We start from the raw sequence: 11,993 nt of genomic DNA, 5'->3' as shown, positions 1-11,993 counted from the left end.
TTCTGATCAATAGAAAAGCTCATTGATATTAAACAAATCAGTCAGTTTAAATAAATCCCTCTTGAATACAGACACAAAAACAAATACCTTACACCGTCGATAAACCAGAATTTTTTCGGCATCGCTTCGAAGCTTAAGTGATTAAAAATATAGAAGCAAATTTAAAAGAATATCGATAGACAAATAGTTTAAAAAATGTATTAGACTGAAACGCTAACATGGGAAAAGAGGACATAATATATGTATGTACGTAAGATGGATTCTTACTATATTAATATGAATGTGTTATTGGGCCGGATACAAGAAATTTCATGGATTAGAGTTGATAAGAGATAAGAGATATGTTATAAGAGATTGGAAATAGGTGATAAGAGATAACAAACAAGTTAAGTTACTTATAAGATAGTTGCGGTAAAAGTTGATTGGTATAAAAGAGCTATTCCAAATATTATGAGATTTAAGATCTCAAAGAGTTATGTAAATTTATATCATTCTCATTTAAAAACAAAATATAAATTTAAGATATTTTCAAATTAAATCAACTTAAATCATTTCAGTTGCATTTTAAAATTAATTTGGGTTAAGTCACTTAAAATAGATAGGTAAACCACTGAATAGACTGAAATGTTTTTTATCTATGGTCATAATATAGATTACAGGGCTTTTAATTCCGTTACGCAGGTATCATTACTTTGTATTTTTATGTTATTCATTTAATCACTATAAATTCTTTCGTTATTTGAATAATATTATTATTATCTAACAATATGTCACGGTTAAATAATAATCGCCAAGCAGAAAAATTAGTTAGTTTAGTAAAACAAACAAACCACAACAATTCTTCAAACATATTTTACAAAAACAGTGAGTAGAATAATATCGTCCAAGCTTTTGATAAACGACTCCCTATATCTAGTAAAAAGCAAAAAGATTTATTAGATCTTCTACCTCTTATCTCACCAGTATACTACTCATTTTACAAAAATCAAGATCAAGAAGATACATTAACCCAGATCTGGTAGATATGAACCATTAAGTACAGTAAGTTTAAATAATACAGTGTAATACGGGGTATAGTACAGCGATGTTATTATAAATGTCATTATTTAATGTTTTGTAACTGATTGGAACATAACACTTTTCTTATTCTGGATCCATAAAAAGATATCTAAAATAGTATTAATATTAATTAACTTTAAAATTGGTTACTTTCATTTAAAAACTGAAATATGTAACATTACATCGTTATATATATATAAAAATCTCAAGATATAGGGTAGGTTAGATAGGAAAAATTGGAAAAGGGGCCCGGAAAATTGGAAAATTCGAAATTTTAGGGAAATTTTATTCCGATAGTAATAATATACAATAATATTAATTTAGCAATAACATATGTTTCTTGGCAACCTAATCTAAATGGTTGTTTAGAATGATCTCTATCCGTATTAAATTACTCTCAGTCCATATGCGAGTAATAAATAAACAAGCTTACAATGTGACTGCTCATATCGCTTAATTCCACATTCTTTTGTGTTACTATAATTGATTGGATGCTGATTTTGCGTTTTGATGTTTTCCAAGCTAAAATGCGGTTAAAAGAAATTCTGCTGAAGCAGTTCAAAAGTCCGACAAAAAGAAAAAACGTGTCGTCAAACAAGAGGTTGTTTCAAACGAAGAGTCAGATGAGCAGTCTGAACACGACAACGGTGGTGAGATCGGTGAAGAACCAAAAAAGATGCAATACCGACTAACATCCGTTGGGCCAACAATGATATTCAAAAGCTGTCGTTAACTCGATTGGAAGTGGTGCTTCCGAAAAACGACACCCTTGTGTTCCGTAATCGTTTACCGAAAATAGATTGGGACAAAGTAAAATTCGATTACTACAATAGAGAAGAGTGTCAGACAGCATTGACGACGATTCAAGACCAGCTGAGAACGCAAAAAACATTGGGTGATCTTGCGAAAGACGCAAAACATCTGTTGGCCACCAAAGGTATTGATACAAGTCATTCCATGCAAAATCGTGTTCAAAAACCCAAGACTGCTTACATGTTGTATTTTACTGAAATTTTTCACGAGTACAAGAAGAAATATCCCGACACGATGCTACCACAACTCACGCAAATTATAGCAGAAAAATATAAAAACTTATCGCCTGATAAAAAGCAAGGCTTGCGGATAGGGCGAATTTACTGAAGACTAAGTACACTGAACTCATCGCCAAGGCAAATGTGGGTTACGTCAAACCCAGTCGTTAATACAGCAGCAAAAACCCAAGACCCCGTTCAGATATTTTTGGAATCGAAGGGATGGAAGGAAATTAAAAAAAAAATGAAATTGTTAACCATTTTAAAGAAAATAATGGGAAAAGATGACTGAAAAGAAAAAATCAAAATGGATTAAATTAGCCAATGAACGCGAGCAAGTTTACTTGGACCATTTGAAAAAAGATCACAAAGACGACCCTGCATTTAATATGCCGAAAAAAAGTGCGTTAACCAAAGAAGATAGGATTATTTTAGAATCTCAGTCTGGAAAACCCAAAAAGCCAACTGTAAAGAACTATAGTCTTTTCTCGACAGAAATGTTATAAGGAGATTATCTTGCCGGAATTCCTCCAAAAGAAAAAATGGCGACTGTGGCGAAAAAATGGAAATCATCTTCAGAGGAAGAAAAACAAATTAAAAATAAACACTGACCGTTATTGGACTGAATTCAATGCATACCTAAAAACATTACCAGAAGAAGAAAGGCAGTTAGAAATTAACAAAAATAAAGCCAAACCGAAAAAGACAGAATCGAAAATCGTACCTCGAATAAATGCCAGAGAGGGAATTTCAGAAAAACCGAAAAATTCATCTAAAAACAATCTGACGACAAGTCAAATGATTCTAGTATTATTATAAGATGAAAATAAAATATATTGCTGTGTAATATTCATGTTTATTGTTTAGTGTTTACTTAATAATTCTCTACATATTTATATAAGTAAGTGTGTGTGAATTGTTATCAAAATATAAATGTATTGTGTTGATTTATGCCCCCACTCCAACATGCTTTGTCCCCAATATGCCCTGATCCCAATGTACTGGCATGTTTTAAATATATTTCTTAGGTAAAACACATTAAATAAAATGATGAAGTTGTCAGTCTGCCATTAGATAAAATTGATTATTTAAATAATCAATAATTAACCAAATAATATTCAAATAACCAAAAATATTCTAAGATATAAAAAAAATGCGGTATTATTTCCTTTTGTTAAGTCCTTAAAATTACATAATTTTGGTAAAAAAGTCAAATAGTGTACTTCGTATTGTTACTTAAGTTGTTGATTATAATATGATTAGGCGGATGACCCAAGTATTACACATTTTCGGGATTGTAATCAGTACTTTTTTGAATATTTATTTTAAAAAATGTTTCTCGTTAATCTTTAAAAATAGTTGTTTAATTTATCCATAAAATAAACCCATGTATTTTACCTACAATGGGTAAGTAGTAAAAACTACATTATATCCCATTTAAATAACGTACACATTATTTTTTCTTATTTCAAGATTTATCAAGTGTAAAATGTATTTACAAGAGTTTTGTTTTTGTAATTGTATGTTATTGTGCTGTGTAATAAATCTACAAACATCTTCGAACAACATACATTTAATAAAAATCAAGTGTATTTTGTTTTGACCTAAAAAAGCATATTTTTTTGGCTAAATGTTTGGTTAAAAAAAAATAATGCAAATCTCGTTGTTTGTTTTTTAACATCATAAATATATTAAAGGAGGGTTTGAACATATTTTATATTTGTAATATTACACAAAATATGTTATATCTTATTCTTTGTCTAGTTCTCTAGTCGGATATACTTGAATTGTTAAAATAATATTTCATATTGATGGTTTTGAAAATGTACATCAAAAAGACTATCGTCTCGGTTCTTATACTAACAATAATTACAGGTAATACATACTTTGGTGCTTTGCAAATTTAATATTGTAAATGATATACACGTTATTACGAGGATCATTCAGAAAGTAAGGTTACATCATCATTTATACAAAAAGCGAAAAATGCATATATTTTAATGAAATCCACAGGATATGTCACAAGTAATATAATAAAACTTAAACGCCTTCAAGTTTAATGCATTTTTGTAGCTGGGGGACCAACTTTTGTATGCCCGTGTTATAGACCTTTTGCGCCAACCTCTTAGCTACTTTTCCACCATCTACTTCATTGTCGCGAACAAGGGAGACTTTATTTGAATGGTTTGTATCATTACGTTAATGTTTTATTATGTATTACAGACGTTGCCGCAAGACCGATGTATGGTCAGTGTTATTTATACATTTACTTTTAACCTATACAAAATAGCAATGAAGTTTCCTATATTTTTGTAATAGGCCGTTTATTCATAGAAACTTACCTATATAAGAGAAAAAAATAATTTAATATTAATCATTAATTCGTTAACATTGAAATAATATTGTAAAATATTTAAACGTACACCTATTGGTCGAGTGAAAGACCTGTGGAGGAAACTTTTTTGTACTCTAAATATATTGTCATCATGTCGTACATTACGTTTAGATAATTATTATGGACAATTCTTGTCTATTCGAGACTTTTAAAAAAAATTCAGTTAATAAATTTAGACACCTACCAGTACGTAAAAAATGAGGTTTATAATACCTTTTTTTAGTCGACTAGTTATTTATTGTTAGTTTAATACATCATTAGCTGTATTAATATTTGTCTCTGTTATGTGGCGTGTAAGATAAGATGAGCGTTAAAATAAACAATGTGTTAGTTCTGATATTTAAATTAAATTTTATGAGATACCTATTTTATTTATTTAGTTTGCTTTATTATGTATATAAATAACATGTTTTTTATGCAGGAGGAAGTGGTAGTAAAAATGACAACAAAGGCAAAGGTAAAAACATTTTTTTTTTTATTTAAAAAAAAATACGTAAATAAAATACTATTAATTATCTGTTCAAAGTTAAACGAGGTTTTCCATTCTAATCCGTTAATGATTAAATTTGTATTAATTTTTTTTGTTAAGATTAATAACCTTTTTAATTCTAATCATTTATAATAATTATAAGTATGTATTATCAACAAATTAATCTCTGTTTTTAGGCTACCTCAACACATATTGAATTGTAAACGTACCATTATAATTATTGTTAGTGATCCAATATAATTTTTTGGGAAAAACAAAGATATCTCTCATGCCTCAAAAGGTTTTGTGGTAGACGTAGACCTATGGGGTACCCGATTAGACGTTACCATACTCGTGATGGGGTTGGTTCTCTTCCCTTATTTCCATATTATAATGTAAATTGTTTTGCGTTATGGGTGGTGTATGATAATTATATACTTTGGAACAATGATTTAACGTCACCATGTGGTCATCACTTTGTGAAAACAATGAAATATTTATTTTTTAATTACTTTTCGGCGGTACTTTAAATCTATAAAAATATACCGATGTAGGAAACTTTATAAGTGTAGATTACTGACACACGTCAATACAATCGCTTGTGCACCTATGATAGCATTGAAATTTTAATAGGTTTTTAATAGTTGGCGGCTTTACATTGATCTCCATAATCGGAATTTTATTGGTTACAAAATTTGTATTGATATATTGCCTGGTAATTGTTTAAATGTTTTTTATGATTAAAATGCGTTATTGTTTTCTATTACGGCCAATGTTGGAAAACCCATGGAGGCTGAGTGTTATACAATATGTATTTCATACATAGTATACAATATAGCATTGAAGTTTCTTATATTTGTTTAGAAAAGGTAGTTTATCATAAAAATGTACTGTTATGACACGGGAAACTAGTTTAGTTTATAATATTCTATAATTTAATAGTTCTATACTATTAATAAAAATATAAAAATTTCACTGGTATATTATATTAAAATGTGTTTTAGCCAAATTAAAAAACTGTGTAGAAAACTTCGTTGTACTCCAAACATATAGTTAACATGTCTTACAATATGTTAAGTTATTAATGGAGAATTCTAATCTAGTCAGGAATTTTTTAAAAAACAAAGCTATTAAATTTAAATAACTAAGTGTTGGTGTAAAATTAAGTTGATTCTCCATTTTTTTCGGTTGCCTAGTTTTTTTATTGTTAGTTTAATACATTATTGACTATATTGATAATTTACTCTGATATGCGGCGTAAGAAATAAAATGAGCATTTTCATTTGCCACTATCCGATAAATTTGTATTAGTTCATTATGTGATATTTGAATTAATTTAAAGATACCTTTCTTATTTATTTATTTCACTTTATTATGTATAAATAAAAAATGTTTAGATACAGGATCTGAGGGCTCTAATATAGGCAGTAAGTATACTGATTATATGGTATTTTACGAATTTTATTAAAAACATTTTTTCATTTTGTGCTAATAAAACTTACCGCACGCAGGAGTGGAATCCATTAATGTTTGGAATCCTAATCAGGAGACCGGTATGTATACTTTTAGAGTCTTTTTTGATTTTTTTGTACAAATATCTATTATTTGGTAGTATGTTAACTATGGAGAACTCTAGTCTAGTCGAGTTTTTTTTAAGAAAAACAAAGCTAATAAATTTAAACAACTAAGAGTATGTATAAAATTAAGTTGATTTTTCCTTTTCTTAGTCGACTAGTAATTTATTGTTAGTATAATACGTTAGCATAGTTATTTTATGAGAATGTTATATTCAGGAAAGGCAATAGCAACAACCGAATCGGAGGAAGGTATGTATACTTTTGTAATCTATTTCGATTTTTTTTATAAATATATGTTATTTTTTGTTAAATTTATCATTTTATATGGAATTTGGAGTATTCAAAATGCTACAATGTAAATGTCCGAAATTTAAACAGTATGTAGGGTATCCACGACCCTATATTAATTACGTAGATTTAAAAATGTCTATTATATATAAGTACAAATAGATACATGCTAAAACAATTAAATACACTTTAATTAAGTTTTGATACAAAATAGTAGATTTGAGGGATGAAGAAAAAATTTGTTTTCACTTTGCACAACAATTCCAGTAGAAATTATTATTAAGTTTGTCATAGTTTTAGTATATACATAAAATAATAAACGTTTCATTATTATACCCTTTCTTGTAACTTTATACAATATATAATTTTTTGATTCTGTTTTTCTTGCAGTTGTGGAGCGACCGATAGGTACATCAATAATTATGTTCTTATAAATTATTCTATTATTTTCCTATAGTTCTAATTTTTTTCTTACAAAGTTGTACGTTACACTTGAGTTATAAAATAAACACTTTTTTTTAGTGTGCAAGACTTGCGGAGGTAATAGCAAATGTTTTTAAATAATTATTTTACTTTTATTTGTAACATAAAAATGTAAAAAAAATACTATTAGTTATTTTAACTATTAAAAGTCAAACAAGGTTTTCCATTGGACATAATAGATATACTGCATTATTTTAAGGCATCTTATTGTTTTTATTGTTAATATCTCTTAATTTTATGATATTACATTACAGTAACTTTTTCCTAATATATATTTTTTTTTCATATTTTAGAACACAACAAGATAGATCAGAGATGTAAGGGCTAAGTATTTTAATCGATAAACTTTGCACTTATACAATATTTATGTAATATATTTTTTTTTAATCACAATATTTAATCGTCCAGATCCTTTATTTTATAAAAAATACAACCAACGATCTATAATGATTAAGTTATCTAAATGATATTTTTAATCGATTCAAACTTAACCAAACATAGTAGAATTCATTTTTCTAATTTATACTATTAGCTGAATATAATATTTACTTGCACAAGTCTACAGACAAAAATACTCTTCCAACACCATTTTTCTACTTTATAATTATTTATCTAATAATGAAAACCTTTATTACAGTTAATGTCCAAGAAAATTAATTAAAAAAAATATTGTTTTGTTTCAGTTTGCACCTATTGTAGTAAGTTAAAAGTTTTTTTAAAATTTTTTTACTATGCCTTTTTGAAATATAAAACACCCGGACAAGTATTACTTAAATTGAAAGAATGCGAGTAAGCGAATGGGACTTTCAACTAATCAAGAAACGGCTTTATTAAAGGTTTTCACATAGGTATAACATATTATATTTAAACAGCTTGCGTACGAGTCCGTCACACCACGGGATACATTTTTATTACTAAGGTGGCTAATAAACATATCAAGTTTCTGGCTAATATTTTAGTGTTTTCAAAATATCTGGCCCAAAACAATTCATGGAGAATCTGGCCCCTTAAATTATTGAATTTATTATTCATTTCCATTTTGAACGTTTTGAATACAACATTAATGCCCCCATCCTATCTCTCACCCCCCTATCTCTATCCCTATCTCCTTTCCTTATCTCTTATCTCTCTTATCAGATAAATCAGCTGTTATTTTTCGTTATACATCGTTATGATGTATACTTTTGACATTTTATTTTGATAAAAATGTCAAAAGTATACAAAGCCGTAATATAGTTAAGCAATTTGGTTTTCTATAGTGAGAATTGTTGAATATTATTGATAATTATTGTAATAACAGATTTATGTTATATTTCCTAAGTATTGCTATTGAAGTCTTCTGGAAACATATAACTTATGATTCAAAATATTTTTCGTTGTACGTTAATAATAAAATTAAATAGAAAATAGAGTAGCTAAAAACATTGATACTATGATGATAAATTCCAATAACAATGTTATACAAGGTCACTGTAAAATATCATAGTATAATATATTACAGAGGACCTTACTTGGCCTTACCTAACCTAACCTAATTGAATTTTTTTTTAAATTATCTTTTATTTTGTACTAATACAGAGCAGCCAATCAAAGTATATTGGAAAGTACCTGAGATTGAACCCAGTATGTATAGTTTTTTAGTCTTTCGAATATTGTGTACAAGTATAATTATTTGGTTAAATGTTATCATTTTGTATGGATTTTTGGATTTTTTAACTGTTTTGTTACAAGCTATGGATTATTTTTTTTCACCAGTCATTTAAATAGAAAAGTGTATGCTAGCAGAATAAGTGTAGAGAGAATTCAGACTAACTATTTTTCAATGAGCACAACAATTATTTTATGAATTATTGTTTATTTTGCATTATTAATCATTTATTTAAAATGCTTATTAGATATTTTGAAATGTATAACCATTGTTAGTTGACAAATTTTAACTATAAAAATAAGTTATTTAACATAGCAAATAATCTTATACACATTTAAACAAAATTATCTGAATGATTTCTTAGGTATTGCAAAATGTATAAAATATAATGATTTAGTTAGCAAATAATTTGAAAATAAAAAATAAATCAACGAAAATAACAAAAAACTCGATTAAGAAGTAAAAAAACAACTTGGTGTTTCTTGAGTTGGTAAATTTTTTTGATAAAATGTGTGAACAGATTTTGACGAAAAAAACAATAAGGTTATCCCAGATTTGATCTTAAAATAAACATTTTTTTTCAGAATGCCAGTATTGTAAAGGTAATTGTATATGACATAATATTAATTAACAGTTTAAAGTTAAAATGAGGGTTTCCATTTAACATATAGAGTAATCGGAGATATGCGATGTGATATATTTTCTTCCACTCAAATCCGTTAATGACTAAATAGCATTGATAATATAATAAAAAAATATTGTACATCCAAGGTTATGTATACATTTTTATGTTCGTAACGTATTGGTTAAAGACATCTTAGTATTTAATATTTGATTAAAAAATTGATGATATTACTTTACGATAAGTTTAGCCTAATATATTTTTTTCATTTTTTAGCACCTAACAAGAGAGACCAGAAATGTAAGAGCTAATTTTTTAGTTAAATTGATAAACTTTAAATTAATATAATATTTATGTGGAGTTTATTAGTTGTGAAATAACGTCTAATGATCTATATCGATTTAGTTACCTAAATTATATTTTAAATCAATACTTACTTAACTGAACATAGTGGAATCTACTTTTCTAATTTATGTTATTAACCGAGTATAATATTTACTTGCACAGGTCTACAGAAAAAAATACTCTTCCAATAACATTTTTCCACTAAATAATTATTTATCTAATAATTTTATTACAGTTAAAGTCCAAGACATAAAATTAAAAAAAAAATGTTTTGTTTCAGATTGCGTTAATTGTAGTAAGTTAAAAGCTTTTTTTAACATTTTTAATATGTCTTTATTAAATACAAATTATACGAAGTCATATAAAAATTTGATTTTCTATTGTAAATTGTTGAAAATGATCGATAATTATTCTAATGACAGATTTATGTTGAATTCCCTAAATATTGTCTGAACGTTATTATTGAAGTTATTAAAATTAATTAGTAAATAGGGTAGCTAAAAACAGCGATATATGGTATTTTACTTTTTATGTAACTTTTTTTTTATATGTTTTTTTCTCTTACTAATATATCATTCACTGCGTGCAGACAAGCTAGTCAGCAATGAGTTCCTGAACGGTATGTATACTTTTGTAATCTTTTTCGATTATTATTTTGTTAAATTTTAACATTTTATATTAATTTTGGAGTATTCAAAACGCTGCAATTTAAAAGTTCAAATTTTAAACAATCTTGACGGTATCTCATGGAACTCAGTTTTGGTTTATTTGTTACACTATCGTAGATTTTAAAATTGCTTTTATAAATAAATGTAAAACCAACGTTAATTGACGAATTGTAATTATGAAAAAAAAAAAAGATTTAAAACAGTAAATAATGTGAATACAAATTTAAACTAAATCATCTGAATGAGAACAATTGAAAGAATACTGTAGCTATATATAATATTTAATTATTGCTCATATTGGTTGAAAGAATATAACATTATTTAAGCATCACAATAAAAGCGTATACTTTTAAATTGTTAAATTAAAATGTGGTCAAACCATCAAATTTTAATTAATAGATAGAATAAATTAAGTTGTATTATTATACCGTTCAACTGTAACCATGTAAAATATTTAATTGTTTGATTATATAAATTTTTATTTTTGCAGATGACAGACAGAAAGGTACATAAATTATTATATTCTTAAATAATACAAATTATTGGTTTCTTCTTACAAAAACTATTGTGTAAGGAAACCACTTTGAGTTTCTTTTGGCATCCAATTGCTGAAGACTATATTCATACTAATATATTTATAGCAATTATTTTTAAAATACAAAAATTATCAAAACTAACAAAAAAATCGATTAATAAGTAAGGAAACCACTTTGAGTGTCTTTTGTTTGTCGATTTTCTGATAAAATATGTAAACCAATTTTGACGAAATAGACAATAAGTTTATCCTAGATTTGATCTTGCCTGATTCAATTCTCGAGCGATTCATTTTTCTGTAAATTGAAGTTTAAATTAAGTTGTTTCAATTATTTTTTTTTTTTTTTTATTGGTTTTGCTAAGTTGACATAAATTATAAAATGAACACTTTTTTTCCAGTGTGCAAACATAGTGATTGCCAAGGTAATAACAAGTATTTTTAATTGTTATGTTACTTTTATTTATAATATAAATATGTAAATAAAATTATATTAATTAACTTTAAATCGGATAACATATGCGGGTTGATATTTTTGTAATTCTGATTCGTTAATGATTTAATAACAATTTATAATATAAATATTGTATAACCATGTGCAAGTATTGAAGTTTCTGAAGGGTTTACTGAATTGGTTAACGACATCTTAGTTTTTAATTGAGAATTTGTATTATATTGATGGTAATATCTTACTATAAGTTTAGCCTAATATATATATTTTTTCCATATTTTAGCAGTTAACAAGAGCAACCAAAAATGTAAGAGATAATTAGTGTAATTTATAAACTTTCCATAAAGATAATATTTATGTTGAATTTATTTATTTATGAAATAACATCCAATGATCTATAATGGTTTAGTTGTCTAAATGATATT

General features: G+C 26.6%; 1 protein-coding gene and 1 pseudogene across 1 annotated transcript; both read left to right on the top strand.

The window, feature by feature from the left end:
- The first annotated feature begins 218 nt into the window (after positions 1-218).
- LOC126842238 (nucleolar transcription factor 1-like) lies at positions 219-2,909 on the top strand (annotated as a pseudogene).
- A 1,004-nt stretch (positions 2,910-3,913) lies between these two features.
- Positions 3,914-11,098, top strand: LOC126842237 (uncharacterized). The gene is made up of 11 exons (XM_050579126.1): positions 3,914-3,965; positions 4,907-4,942; positions 6,352-6,381; positions 6,466-6,507; positions 6,748-6,780; positions 7,210-7,227; positions 7,342-7,359; positions 7,596-7,619; positions 7,986-8,000; positions 8,881-8,925; positions 11,076-11,098. The coding sequence occupies exons 1-11, from the start codon at positions 3,914-3,916 to the stop codon at positions 11,096-11,098; spliced, it is 336 nt and encodes a 111-aa protein (XP_050435083.1).
- The last annotated feature ends 895 nt before the right edge of the window (positions 11,099-11,993 follow it).

The sequence above is a fragment of the Adelges cooleyi genome, unplaced genomic scaffold, assembly GCF_023614345.1.
Source record: "Adelges cooleyi isolate 19-005CV unplaced genomic scaffold, UGA_ACOO_1.1 ACOO_flye_CR_arks_rails_tigmint_CR_PRNA_455, whole genome shotgun sequence".
Taxonomy (NCBI): domain Eukaryota; kingdom Metazoa; phylum Arthropoda; class Insecta; order Hemiptera; family Adelgidae; genus Adelges; species Adelges cooleyi.
Note: the sequence above shows the minus strand (reverse complement) of the source record. Positions and strands in the feature narration are given on the sequence as shown.

Excerpts from the sequence above, each read along its gene's own strand:
- LOC126842237 (XM_050579126.1), top strand. The coding sequence starts at position 3,914 with ATGTACATCAAAAAGACTATCGTCTCGGTTCTTATACTAACAATAATT. Across the intron at positions 3,966-4,906 it reads TATACTAACAATAATTACAG|GAGGAAGTGGTAGTAAAAAT; the intron begins GTAATACATACT and ends TTTTTTATGCAG. Across the intron at positions 6,382-6,465 it reads TGAGGGCTCTAATATAGGCA|GAGTGGAATCCATTAATGTT; the intron begins GTAAGTATACTG and ends TACCGCACGCAG.